Source organism: Colletotrichum fioriniae, assembly GCF_027942845.1.
Source record: "Colletotrichum fioriniae strain IMI 355084 chromosome Unknown scaffold_5, whole genome shotgun sequence".
Classification (NCBI taxonomy): domain Eukaryota; kingdom Fungi; phylum Ascomycota; class Sordariomycetes; order Glomerellales; family Glomerellaceae; genus Colletotrichum; species Colletotrichum fioriniae.
Window position 1 is genome coordinate 393662 of NW_027076841.1, and position 14499 is coordinate 408160.

Genomic DNA, 14499 nt, shown 5'->3' on the forward strand with positions numbered 1-14499 from the left:
GCGCTGTACATTATCAAGTTGTATGTTTTTTGTTTCTCTCCTTAGAAACAGAAAGTTCTTAGTTAAAGAAGGTCCCCATTCCCGAGGTGAGATTTCCATGCCAGTGATTTTATGATGCCCCGACGGCCTCCAAAAGGAAGGACATCGTCGAAGCACAGATGAAGAGAAAACCAGAAAGAAAGGCTAGTGTGTTCGTCATTATCCCGGAATAGCCAGTGTGCGCGCTGGATGCTACTCCGTGGTCGTCATGCGGGAAAAAAGTGTAGCTCAGAGGATGAATAAGTTTTCGTCGGAAAAGATGAAGAGTGACGGACAAAGGGGATTGGTGGGTGGTGAAGAAGTCGTCAACCAGGTGTGGCCGCCTGATTTTTCTCAAACATCGATCCGGCATCTGGCTGGGTTTGTCCAGTGGGCATTTATATATTGGTGAGGTGTAGTCTTAGCCGTCCTTGTGGCAACACGAACATAAACAGAAGCCAAGATTCTAGCCTGTAAGATTGTTAGTGACACGGTTCGATTATGGCTGAGACACAGAGGAATACATACCACAGCAAAGCACCTTCATGAACTTTTGGAAGCCTGTAGGCTGAGGCTCAGCAGGACGGCCGTTAGGAGGGGCCGGCTGCTGGTTCATCGGTGTCTGTTGGGGAACGTTCTGGGGGAGGTTGCGGTTGCTGTTCTGAAACTGGGCCTGAGTTGAGCCGGTGGGGGTGGCCATGTCCCGAAGACCCCCGACTCCGGAGCCCCGTTGCGCGTTCAAGGCGCCGGGGGCGTTTGGTTGACCTCTCGACTTCGCCATCTGCTTGATCGGAGAAGGAGGCGGGGGTTGCGCGGCGTTTAAACGGCCGACTGTCAGGTTGTTGGGGTTGTTGGGGTTTGCAGCACCGCCCCGATGGCCGCTGTGAAGCTCCATCTGAGACGGGCCGGGTCGGGCATTTGGGTTGTGCAGGTATCCGGGGTTGTGGCCCTTCATGGCATCCCATCCCTTGCCATTGTCCTTGGAGATCTTCATCCAGTCGTACTCGCCGTCCTCGACCTCACCGGTGTTCTTCAGCGCCTGTGTGAAGAGCTCGCGGAGGTAGTCGTAGTCGGGGGTGTCCTCGAAACCGAGATTCCGTACGTAGGTCAAGTACTTGTTGAACTCATCGGGAAATCCTTCACAGAGATCCTTGATAGGAGTGGTCTGCTTCTTCTCACCAATCTTCTCGTACTTCTGCTTGTTTGTTGCAGCCTTCAGACCTTGCCAGGGAAGACCACCACGAAGGAAGTACATGAAGACGTGGCCAAGAGCCTCGAGATCATCGCGGCGGGATTGTTCACGACCGAGATGGGTGTTGATACTCATGTATCGGGCAGTACCGGACAGCGACTTTCGCTCTCTATAAGGGATGTGCTGCTTCGTCTTAGGATCGCGGTACTGCTTGGCCATGCCGAAATCGACAACGTGAATCACGTTGGCGGCTTTGGTGCCTGGTCTGCCGATCAGGAAGTTGTCGGGCTTGATGTCACGGTAGATGAGGTTCTTCTCGTGAATGGTTTGCACTCTCGATAGCTGTATGATTGGTTAGTCGATTGAAATCACGATAAGGCTGGCGTAACTCACCATCTGCTTGGCAACCATGACGACGGTCTTGATGGTGAATCTTCGGCCGCAGTGGTCGAAGAGATCTTCGAGGGAGGGACCGAGAAGGTCGATCACGAGGATGTTGTGCAGACCCTCCTGTCCGAAGTAGTAGACGTTGGGAATGCCAGCTTCAAATCAAAGTCAGTAATGCCATCGGGCGAGAGATTGTCGAATGAACATACGGCATCCAACGAGAATCTTGTACGTCCGGTACTCATCTCGCAATTGAGGTGCGTCGCTTTTACGCGGCTCCTACGACGAGAAAGAATATTAGCACGATGTCGAAGCATTGTTGAGCGACCGTGACGCCCATGAACGACGAGGTATCTGATTGAATCAAGTCGGCGACGTACGAATTTGATGGCGACCTGTTGGTTATTCAGGAGGTTGGTGCCCTCGAAAATGACACCGAAAGATCCCTCTCCAATCTTCTTTCCCACACGGTAGTGCACGCCGACGACGTTGCTCGATGAGGAAGCCATTGCGTCGAAGGCCTACGTCCTCTTACGGACCGTAGTGTCGGGGCAAAGGCTGGGCCTGGATGCTCGGTTTAATCGTGTCGGGTATCGGTCGAGGCGGTCTGATGGAGTCGATCGGGGGTTGGTGTATGAAGGTGGGAAAAAATGGACGATTTGTCTAAAAGGATGATGAGGGTCGCAGGTCAGCTAGCTGCTCGTTATCCCGATGCCCATTTGAGCTGACTGGTTTCGGGGAGGCGAAATCAGGCCGAGAGGACGGGAAGGGGGTGGTTGCGTGGTTGTGGTTGCTTGGAAGAGGATTTCAGGAAAGGAAAGGATGGATGGGGGAGGACTGGGAGAGAATGGATGGAAATTTGGGGCAGGTGGACGGATGGCAGCCGCAGACGAGTGATTTCAGTGGGTAATCCGCCCCCCGGACCACATGCACTGCACGGGGAGTGCGAAGCAGCTGGCGGGAAAAGGATGGGCTGGACCGGGCTGGGCTGCTGGGCTTGGGGCTTCCCAGGGCTGTTACTGGCAGGTAGCCGCTGGGTACGGAGTGAGGTGAGGTGGTGGTTGAGGAGGAACTTGAGTGGTGCCGGAGCCTGGAGGTGCAGTGCAGATGGAGCGAAGAGGGAGGTAGGGAGGGATTTGGGCACGGGTACGCAGTATGGAATACTCTGCAGCAGAAAAGAAATAAAAATAAAATAAAAAACATTGAGGTGAGGTGGGAGCAAGTGGTGGTGCCGTTGGCGGTGCTTGTACAGGCATGTTGCTGCTGTTGTGCTATGCAGCCAGCGCCCAGCGAAATTGTTGGCTCGGTGCCGGGCCGGTCTCTCTCACTCACACACACATACACCAACACTCACCACGCACCACACCTCAGTATACACACGCACACGCGCGCGCGCGCGCCCAGTACACGAATCGCCTAGCCTTGGCCTGAGGCCGAAGCTGAGGACAAGAGAGAGGGGGGAACGGGAGAATGAGGGTACGGACACAGGCGTGATGGTCCAGGCAAGGGTGCATTGTGCAATGTGCAGGGGACAATCCGATCGGGTGTTGCTTGTGCTGAGGCGTCCATCCGTTCGTTGGATGCCGCCTTGTGCTGTGCAGTAGCGGGTGGGCTCTTATCACAGCCTCCCTGTTTTCTTACTCACCTAGGGTCTGAATGTTCCTGTTTCTGCCTTTTTGCAGAGTTCGATCGATTCCTGTCCTGCTCTATTCGCAGGCTCTCCTTTCTCGTCGGTGCTGCTGACTTGGTTTCTCGTCGTGGGCAGACTGCTTAACCTAACGCTTTAATTCGTCTGTTGTTGTTGGAATGTCTTGTCTCGGGGGCGACAGCAGGGAGGCGGTGCGAAGGCTGAGTCGTATCTCGCCGTTGTCGGATAGTGCCGGTGAATCGTCTCCGATCGAGGCTTGTCGAGGCGAAGAGGAGCGCGACTGAAAGGGGGGGAGGAAAAGGGAAGAAGAGAGGAAGAAGAAGAGGAAGGGAGAAAGAAAGAGAAAAGATAGATCGAGAAAGATGAGATGCTATTACTCCGTATTCCGTACAGACGGTGTCGTCAACGGTCCAGGTGAAATTACACGCGACGCCTCAACCTCTCAATAACTAAACCTGCCTTGCAACGCTCACCGTGGCCCACACTTCACTTTCAATGAACGATGGGGGGTCAGATCAGTTCTGGGTTCAAGGTCCAGGTCCCAAGTCCATTTTCCAGGATTGGTAAAGTGAGCAACGACGGCCGAAGGGGAGCAAGCGAGGAAAGGAGCCACGAACGACGAACGTGTGGACGGCGGTCTGTCGAGGGGGGGAGGGAATGGATCTAATGTCTAATTTCAACGGACGAGGGGGCCGGCGCCGAATGGCACGGTGAGTGGAAGAGAGGACTTTCGGAATTTTGGAACAACTCGGAACAGAAGATTGGAAGATTGGTAGATTAGGAGCACAAACACAAACGGGCTTTCGCGACAACCTAAACATATCGATCATCAATTGCAGGACAAGCTACAGAGCACACGACTTTGTATTGGTCTAGATTGAAAATGGGATGAGAGCTGTACGGCCGCTCCGAGCTACCTTCCGGCCTCCCTCCGGCATGTCTTGTATTTGTCCCGAACAGAATGGTGAATGGTTACGGATAGAAATGAGGTATCTCTGAATATCTGTTAGCTCGGTGGTACGTATCTGGATAAGTCCGAAAACTGGTTGGATGAGGTACCTGAGGTCCAACGAAGACCGGTAAGGTAGGGAAAGCATTAAGCAACTGGCCCTGGCTTGCCTTTTGCTAAGGTACCTGACCGGCTTGAGCATCGTGAACGGACACCGACACCAAAAAGGAAAGACCAGCGGATGGCAATGGCGTGTCACCTCACAAAGGGGAAGACGGCGACTAGTGCCTGATTACTGAGGTTCTAGACGCAGAAAAGGTGGAGGTACCTATTCTGTACGTGGTCGGATGGAAGGTACCTTTACGGTTTACCTTGCCTTACCGACAACTCTGGCGGAGCAACCTGACCATTCGAGGTGGATTTCCCTCTGCCAAGGCCAAGGGCAAGAACGGCCTCGCAGGCCGGTACCTGTCGCCAACCCAATCTCCCACCAATTTCCCATGTACCGGAGTCAACTTCTGTTTTGGGGTCAACCGTCTACCGTCTACTGCACCGTAACCTGGTCTGCCCCTCTCAGTCGGCTCCAATTTGCAGTACTATCCAACATCTTCCCTCTCTCTCAACTCTTCGTTGCCCGTATCCTCTTTTCTTTACCACCTATATGACCTCGCTCGCGAACCCACGCCGTATTCGTCTCTTCTCGTCTCGTCTCGTCCCAATCTCGAATAAAAACGAACTCCTCTTCATTGCACCTCGAAATAGGAGATCTGAACTATTACGGAACTCCGGCGCCCGCCCTCTGCATCCATTCTCATCCGAACTCCAGCCACCCGTGGCCCGTCGTCTGTCTGCCAGGCATCTGTACGGATATTCTGCCTGTCGGCCCCGCCAGTCACTCTCAGTCTCTGTGCTGTGCTGTGCCGTGCCGCAGGTGTTCTACGGGCGAACGACCACGAGAGAGAGACACTGACACTGTATTACGGGCAAGGGTCATGGCAGACACCAGCGGATGGTCCGCCCAACGATACGCCAGGGGAAACGGGGACACACGCTCGCGCCTGTCTTGTCCAGGATGTTGCATGTTCCTTTGCCCGTGGGCATTGCGGCAATCCCAAGCCAAGCCAAGCCCAAACAGCAGTGGAAAGCCGCGCTAGAAACGACCCTAGAACACACACGGCGTGTGCCCTGTGCGGGGATCGAGGTCCGCTGACGGCCTAGTCTGCGTCCGCCGCATATCTCGCTTTGTCCCCGTGAACGAGGAATTTCATATCCTAGCCACAACAGGCCTTGCCCTTCACTTTCCATCGGCCGCCGACCCCTTTCAAGGGAGCCTGGAAACCTCCAAACAAGGGGCAACGACCATGTCCGAGATATGTCTGACTGGAAGACGACGGATATGGCTCGTCGCCCGTTGACGTCCAATTCAGTCTTCACACAATCGGCATTGTTTACGCAAGCGCATCAGGCGAAGACACTCGACACACCCTGAATCGTGTTGAATCGCACATTCCACATTTCAAAACGTGAACATCGGTTGCTTGTCGGCAATTGAGAGCATCCTTTGAGAAAAATTGACAAGGCATATCGATACTTGGTACAATTCCCATGACGGCATCTTGTCAACACAAGGCTGTCCCCTCCTCATATCAGCCACTCTATTCATGGCGGTTGGCATACACAGCGGTACGCTCGACATGTTCGCGTGTCCCACATGGCATGAATGTGTATTTCCCTGCAAACCATCACAATTACCATTTTAATCCTGCGAAAAATCTCATCCTCGGCAAAGGCATAACAGCATAAACGGTGGCCCAAGCACCATGCCGCTAGCCCATTCAGAACATCCAATGGCACGCCGTCAGTCACCTGTTCAACGGAGAAGAAGAAAGACTCGAGAAGGTTGAAAAATGGAGGATCACCAACACGAACCCACGCGTATGCACCCGTTGCAGGTGCTGAAGGCACCGCTGTCCAATGGCTTTTCTTCCTGCAGCAGAACCTTGCCCGTACCGGCTTGGACCTGCAGCGGCGCTACAGTCCGGCTCGTTTTATCCCCCACCGCCGCGATGCCGCCCGAGATGCGGTGAAAGACCGCCCCGCTCCGTTCCATGTGGGAAGCCAACCAACAAATGCCTCCTCACGCGGCAGCCGGCTGGGATACCGCTTCTGCTTGCCATTCGATACGGATTGCCTCCTCTCAACGCTACCTGTCGTACCCATCATCCGATGTCTATACTACTCCCGTCACCATTCAACAGGCGTGGTGGCTCACCAGCCAGCCAACCATCCGCGCTCCCTCCGCCTTACGGTTTCACTTTTCTCCCGTACATCCCCGTCAGCTGGCCCTCCTACCCATCAGACATATTCTCCAACGTTCAAATGAAACGCTGACCCATCTAGCACTCCTCCAAGTCTCAACTATGAACAGGCCTCCCCGCGTTCATCTTGGGCCCGTCATCCAATGAATAACTCCCATCAGGCCGTCTAGACCGCACGATAGCTCTTGTCTAGCCCGTGACAGTCACAGGGTAGACGCACTCACTAACACCAAAAACCCCGTTGGAATACACGTTGATCCCGACGGCCTTCCCGCTTCTGTGGTCATTGTGTTTTTTCTTTCTTTTCCGTTTCGACTCGGCGAGTTGAAGCTAACAGTCTTTACGGACCCAAAGTGTTCACGGCTGGTCATCAAGCAGCTAAACGGCGAATCGATTCTCGAGACGCCTTAGAGTTCGCAAGTCATGTCTCAAGCCAAAGGCCCGCCTCTGTAAGCAAGCAATGCCAGGATAGTGTGGCTCGCTTTCCTCGGCACGCTGTGGCTTGCGCACTCTCCATGTGAATGACGGAGGACTCCAGCCGTTACTGGGCGCTCGACGCTCGTTATCATTTTTATTTGAGACGACGACTGGGACGGCATGAATTGTGGCTTGGCCAGAGTTGTCGGACGGTAACTTACCCCTTCAGCGAGCAGGCATCAGTTTCTCCAAGATTCATGGCCAAAGGGTGTGAAGGTTGACTCTACCTTTTCGTTTCTCAAACAAGATCTTGGCACAAGTCTATTTGCGAGTGCGAGCCGCAGAAGCCAACTCGGCCCAGGTCTGTGTCTCGACTTTTGTCTCCGGTGGACATGCTTCTAAACTTTTTGCTGCTAAGGAGAAAAGCCGCTTAGGTAGGATTGTAATAGGTGAGGTGGTTGATTGACATGCCTATGGATTGATCGCCGTGGATGTCGTGGATAGGTTGCTCTAAATTTGGAAATCAGGATCCTTGTACAGAGTAGGAGGACTCCGTACGTCGCTTTCTTTGGAGACCTTTCAAGGCCGTGGATCGGCGAGGCTCGAAATTTTTGGCAAAACCTTCCTCCCGGCTGGCTTGGCCAGTGCTTCCCAGTGCTTCCACGGTTACACGAGAAAGAAAAGGAAACCACCTCGGGAGAGTATCACCTAGAGTTGACGGGAAGAAGCGGGCGCGCCGCGCGCCGCGCGTGTCGTCGTCGTCGTCGCCGCCGCCGCCGCCGCTGCTTTGTTGCACCCTTTGTCCATGTAAATTGGGCGCGCAGGGCGCCGAGCGCCGAGCGAGTGGCGAATGTGTAGTTTATATACCACGCGATATGTCGTGGGAGTTATATGTATACGTAGGGTAGGCACTTACGTTTGACGACGACGTTGGTGGATATGTGAAACGTTTACTTTCGAAGAAAAGCAGAACGGAAAAAGGAAAGAAAATAATCATAGTGAAGAATAACAGTGATGGTATCATCGCGGAAACGCAACCATGGGTCTCGTACAGAGTGAAGAGTACTGAATAGATTGACTGATATCTCTTCGAGCCTGAAAATCCACGGACCTTTTGAAACATGATGTGTAGTTTTTGTTACGATGCTCAAGGAGAGCTCTATCCGACACGAATGTCGAATCCAGATCCCGCCATCTCTCGTTTTACAACCATCATCAGGATACAACGTCACGAAACTTGCTAGCGTCACAAAACCGCAACTTCTCAAAAACCTCACAGCCGAACCAAAGTTTCATGGTAAAGACCGATTCACTAGCATTGCACAAGTCATGATGAAGACACCAAAATTTCGAAATAGAGTGGCAGGCCCTCCCCAATCGTGTATTTTTTTATCTGTAATCTGATTCGTCGTGTTGCTTGCTAGCATGTGCTGTCTGTCTGCATCAACTTCTTTCTCTTTTACGTTCCCGCCTCTCCCATGCCTTTCCCAATTCGTTATTGATGTGTAGAAGAATAAATAGGAGCCTTGGTGCCGTGGCACATCTGTTGAGGCTCATGAAAAGGAAAGTCAAAAACACCAATGCCTCAGCCTCGTCGAGAGCTGTTAAAGTTACACCTAGAACCAGACTTCCCAAAAGTCCCCAGTACTAAAGAAATGATCCTCGTCGGTGAGGGATCCTGCGTGACTGCGTTCTTTCCCTGGAACTCAGACTCAGAACAAGGACACCCACCCGGCGCCGAACTTGGAGTTCTTCGACGAGATGCTGGATCCGGACGAGTAGAGAACACCGTCTTGTTGCCGAAATGCCTCCACATCCTAATGCAGGCCATTCGCCTTACCATTCGTCTGCAGGTCCGGAATGTCCTCCGTGGCAGCCCGAGTAGCCTCATCCACACTATCCGCCACTAACATCTCGGCAGACTCGGCCGTCGTGCGAGTCCATTCCTCAAGACGTGCCTTGTCAATGTATTTGCGCAAAACTGAGTCCTCCCACTTCATTGCATCCAGGAGCTTATCCCGGTAAGACTTCTCCCAGCTGGCCCAGCGGCTGTCGAGGTCGTCCACGAATGCTCCCAACGCATCGGAAGGCCTCGTTGGCTGGAACGGCTCGTCAATTCTCTCTGTTTGGTAGTTAGCAACTGGCTTCGTGAGAGCGAATTGGTGATACCCACGTTTTTGGTAGCAGGAAATGAAAGCACTGAAGAGCGTAGTCCTGGTCAACTTCTCTCCAACGAACGAATCGTCCTTCAACTGCGTGTCGTTGAGCTTAGTCCAGTCATCGCGGATGAAGCAGCGTCTCCAGATCAAACGCTTGGCCATCTTCGACTCCTCGCCCTTGAGTCCCAATGAAGCGGCCTCAAGAGCCAGATAGAAAGGATCATCAATGTCGGCGGCCGTCTCACCCGGTAGATGAACGAGAGTGAGTAGGTCAATGAGAGACATGGCATCGAGAGCCTCGTGCTTAAGGAGCCTTTTCATGCTGCTCTCGAAGACTTGGATCAATGCCTTTTGTTTCTTTGGGATGTGAAGACAGTGATTTTCCATGGCGAGTTGCAGCTCGGCGCTTTCATCTACGGCCATCTGAACAGAAGGGAAGATCTGGGCGTAGAGCTGATCTTGGATCTTGATGAGATGAAGCTGGTCGTCGATGATCTCAATCTTCTCATCGGATGTTCCCTCAACCTCGACGTTGGCTTGCTTGAAGCCGAAGAGATCGGATGAGGCAGGCTTCTCAGATTCAGCTAGCAAAGCTAGCTTTCCGAGACTAAGTTCGATCTTCTTGTTCCAGACCTGCTGCTCACGGGTAATACCAAGGTCGAAAAGAGTCTCCGCCGCATGCCCAATGTCACGCTCACGTTGGATGTCGTTGATCCACGAAATCTTGGCGAGTTCAGGTTTGGTGCGTAGGAAGCTTGTCCTGTATCCATGGTTGTCGTGACTGAAGTCCAATACGGCCTGGACACCAGCATTGTCGAGCAGAATGTCGTACGTGGGGAACGCAAAGGCCTCGCCATACTTGTCAAAGTACACACCAATTTGCCTCTCTTTCAGCTCCGCTTGCTTAGTGAGTTCGCGAGCATCGACTTGTGACCTTGACACTGTCGCTTCACTTCTGAGACTGTTGATCTGTTCAATCATAGCTAAAGCCAGTGCTCTCCAGCACCGGTGCTTCTCGGCGATGTTGATACTCTCATCCCACTTGCCGAGGCGGAGAAGGGAGAGAACCTTGTCGTTTCGGTCCGAATCGTAGAGCTTGGAGAGATGCTCTGACCACTTTTGCGCCTTTGTGTCTTGTTGTACAGCATTCCATCGAGATGCCTCGAGCAATGACACGAGGTACAGATCGCTCAAATTGGCAATTTCCAAGTTGATCTTCTCCAGGAGCGCGGGGTCAGGCTGCTTCGTCTTGTCCTTGGTCTTCTCCTTGGGAGGGTAGTATTGATCAAGCCACGTGTGACTCAGCTCAAGCAGCCGCTTCAAGTTGTTGCAAATGTAGTGACATCCGGTCCAGGGTTCAGCGAGACCGTCGTAATTGTCGCGCAAGATGCCGAATTGCAGCTCTTCGTCTTCGAGTCCGTAAAACGAGAGCTTCTTTTGTCGGTACTCTAGCGCTGTCATGAGGGCAACCAGATTGACTTGCTGAGCCTCGTACATGAGTCGAGTGATTTTAGCATCGTCCATGATGTGGTCTTTGTACATGTACTTGATCACTTCATAGGCCCACGCGATGAAGATCTCGACCTTACCAACGTCATGCACGAACCAGTGCCTGACGCGATCGACTTCCCCTGCGCTGCGGTTCGGGTTCGTCTTTTCATCCTGGTGAATGAACTCGACAATCTCGGCAATCAGGTCCTTCTTGTCGCTGGCAGGTCGCTCGTTCGTAAAAGCCTCGTGACGCTTCCACAGAACTGTTGCCACCATCATCTTCTCGGCATGCGAGAGTAGAAGCCAGCGGGTACGACGGTCCAACTTGACCTTTGTTGTCTTGAGGTGAGACATCAACCGATCGAGGGCCTGACAGCGGGTGCTGAGATTGTCTTCTAAAGATGCGGGCAGACTTGAAATGTGCGAGGTCGCTGAACTCATGATCTCGTGGCTGAGTTGTAACGCAGCTTCAGACACCTCCTCATCCGAAAATTGCACGCCTTTCCTTCCGTCGAAAATCAAGGGGGTATCTTGCTTGTTCCCAAAAAAGACAGCTTGCTCTAGCTTGCTCTTTGGCGTGACTTTGGGGGGCTGGTCACTGCCAAATCTGTCTATGTCTGTTGTTGTGAGTCGCACGATACCAGTACCGCGGACCATGAGAACAACTGCCGGGTTCTTCGTCTTTTGGCGACTTCTCGACTCCTCATGACCAGCATTAGCGGTCTGAGGCTCTTCAAAACCAGATCCTAAGATCTCTGACTGATTGTTGTCCGAAAGAGTGATGACATCTTCGTAAGTGGGAGGAATAATGTGGTTATCCTCTTGGAGCTGAGCATCTGGTGATTCGGGAGGGTTGCCGATGGATGCCACAACTACAGCCTTGTCGAAAACGACGAAAGCTACAAGGGCCGGTCGGGGGAGATGTAGGCGAGGCCTGGTGGACTGTACTGGGTTCGCAGGGTTGAAGCGCGCCTTGTATGAGGAAATCGGACGAACCATGCCAACTTGCGCGGAGGCCGGGGAGAGGATGACCTCAACCAAAGAGTAATGCGACTCTTTCTTCTTGGTGAAGCTGGCGAGAAGTAAGAGATGCTGCAGATTCTTATCTTCCGAAGCCATGGCGTTGCTGAGTCTGCTCATGTCCCGATACTTGGCATCCAAGCCCTTGGGAACGAAAGCAAAGTCGACAACCTCGAACGTCTCTGGCTGGAAGTCGGTAGCTGAGGGGTCAACGTCGCGAATCGCTTGGATAATCTCCTCCTGCATGTCTGCTTCCACAATCGTGTCATGGTGTCCACCGCGGTGTACATTCCAGGCGTGAAGTCTGCCCTTCAACGTAGCTGCGACGACGTTACGTTCGCCAACTCGAGAAGTGCGCTCTGCCCGAACGGCAGCAATATCCCCGCGCCCAGCAGTTTGCGTCAAGGCGTGACGAATGCTACCGAAAATTCCACCCGCCGTAGAACCCAGATTTGTTCGGAGGAATTGAACTGAAATCGTTGGTCTACCGTGGCTGTCTCGGACGCTCATGTAGGCTAGTCGGCCACTGCTAAAGGCCAGAACGAATCCGGCGGACTCGGCGTTCGTGATTTGTATGACCTTTTCGCCAGAAAACATGCCTGATATCGACCCTTCCACGCCATTACGCTGTTTCTTCATGAAGTCCAAAGTCGCGGCGCTCGTGATAGATTCCCAGTACGCGATCTTACCGCTGACGGGCATAACAACAACCAGGCCGGGCTCTGTTGATGAGGCCGATGGGGAGACGAGACAACCCAATGGCAGAGGTTCCGAAGTATGTTTTGAAGGATACGGGAGGGTGAATGTGAATGTCTCGGGGGATTGGGAGGGATCCGTATACGGCCAAACGATCGCATGAGTATGGCTGAGGCTGAGGGCGTAGCGGTTCGAGAAGATATCGGCCTGTTGCTGGGCTTCACTTGACTATTAGATGCGAAGGACGGCAATTACGCAAACTTTACGTACCTGAAGCATCTGCGCGGAGACGGTCTGGCAATGCAGGCAATTTGCTTACAGTGTAAGCGTTGTTCGTCGTCTGTTGGGGATCTTGTTAGCTAACCAGGGGGGCGTTCGATGCGACCGTGTATTTGCGTACCAAAACAACACTTCCATCGCCCTTGGTTGGTCTGTCGCCTCCCTTTGGCTTCTTTGCGCGCACGCTGAGTTCTTTTCTCGGGGTGGGTGTGATGGGGTTCTGGTTTTCGATGCCGTCCTGGCGTTTGTCGAGTGTCGCAACTTTGTCGGACTTGACCTCGTACATCTCGGGGCCCGTGGGCGCGGACACATCAGGATTCACGAAGGTCTGCTCGGTAAGAGGCAGACGCTGGCGCTTAGCTTTGGGTTGCTGTGCGAGGCTTTCGTTACTGGCCGGTCGCTGCCTTCTTCTGCTTCGCGTCGCGGTGGCGGGACCGCCCTCGTTCGTGGAGGGAGAAAACATGGTGATGTTGTCGAGCGACCGGGCGCGAAGTGGTTGATGGGGGTCGTGGTCGCCGTTGCCGTGATGGTTCTGGTGTTCGTGGATGGGCCGGTGTCAATCAGAAAAACATTTCGAGGATGGATGGATTCTGTGGCCTAAGGTATTCTGAATTTGTGAGGGAAAGCGGAGGTCGGAAACGGTGGACGCAAGTGGCAGAGCGGATTTAGCAAATATGTGAGAGTGACGAAGCATCCATCGATTGGGTCTCGCAAAAAAAACACAAGGTTGCTGCATCTGCCAAGCACGGACCAGCAGCGCCAGCAGCTCCTGTCTGACCACTAGCAGTGTGGTGTCAGGCTCCACGACCCCGGTGAGCAGCAGGTCAGGGCAGGTGTGCAGGTGTGCCGGCGTGCGACCTGAGGCGGCGGAAGGGGCAACGACAGCACGGGTGTACCTACCTACGCAGTGAGGTCAGGTCCCTCTACAGGTACAACTTACATGGAAGTTGACCTTAGGTAAGGAAAGTGGAGATGCCTGCCTCGTGTCCCGCCCAGTACGTACCTGCTTTTGCTCAGCGTGCTCAGGTCCTGTTGGGCAGGCAAGCACCAAGGCGGGTTCGTTGCTTTCAGCACCTCAAAATGGGAGAGGCCCCCCATTGGCCGACTCCGCGATCGATTTGGAGTCCGCTGAATCGATGCATTGGATAGAACAAAATAACTTAGGACCCTGAAAGTGGAGCCTTGGAAACCAACTTAAGTCGACAACGTCACTCGGCCCTAGGGAAGGGTCGGCGGACACATCGATATAACGATTCTGGTGTGTGTTAAGGTAGATAGAAATACCCACTAACAACTACCTTTCCTTTGACTGAGTCGTTGATACCTGTGACTTGCACTTGTTTGCTTCCAGATCCTCGGTACACACCTTATTCTTCAAGGCGACGTACTTCCAAATCACGTCCACATAGAGTTATTGGACGAACTAACTCGACCCCACCATTCACTTCTATTCACTCATCTTCCGCAACTCATTGCATTCTTGACCCGGAGCCATCTCCCGAGACACATTCAACTACGATGATTGGCCGCAAGACCTCGTGAGTTTGCATAGCCAATAGCCTCTCTTATTCACGAAACTGTCGTCTCTTTATTCTGTCCGAGCCTTGCCTGTTCTTTCGACCGCGAATCAAGTCTCATCCAAGACATTTACCGTTTTGAGACCCATTATCCAGTAAACCAGAATTGTCCAGTTGAGCGGCCCTAGCCCTTGGAGTCCTACACCGTAAGTGGCTTCAAAGTGGAAGTACACGATTACCACCGGTCCTGTTCATGCCCTTGGGTGCGGTTCATAAGCGAGCTCTCGGGAGTGAGACCGAAAGCTGGGCATAAACTTCACCACGGATCGTCAAGACATAGAGCTCGAAGGCGAGTGTTTTGAAGACAGGGAAGGCAGGGTAGACCGCTCTTGGCAGCAAATTCATATT

General features: G+C 53.1%; 2 protein-coding genes across 2 annotated transcripts; both read right to left on the reverse strand.

Moving 5' to 3' along the window:
- Window positions 1–517: 517 nt before the first annotated feature.
- Window positions 518–2106, reverse strand: YCK2 (Palmitoylated plasma membrane-bound casein kinase; the record flags this gene model as incomplete). The annotated part of the gene is made up of 4 exons (XM_053194843.1): window positions 518–1552; window positions 1604–1752; window positions 1807–1876; window positions 1978–2106. 4 exons carry the CDS (start codon window positions 2104–2106, stop codon window positions 518–520), a joined length of 1383 nt encoding a protein of 460 aa, XP_053047723.1.
- A 6640-nt stretch (window positions 2107–8746) lies between these two features.
- Window positions 8747–13037, reverse strand: N0V96_004857 (uncharacterized protein; the record flags this gene model as incomplete). The annotated part of the gene is made up of 4 exons (XM_065757248.1): window positions 8747–9051; window positions 9103–12513; window positions 12566–12635; window positions 12696–13037. 4 exons carry the CDS (start codon window positions 13035–13037, stop codon window positions 8747–8749), a joined length of 4128 nt encoding a protein of 1375 aa, XP_065614017.1.
- Window positions 13038–14499: the final 1462 nt, after the last annotated feature.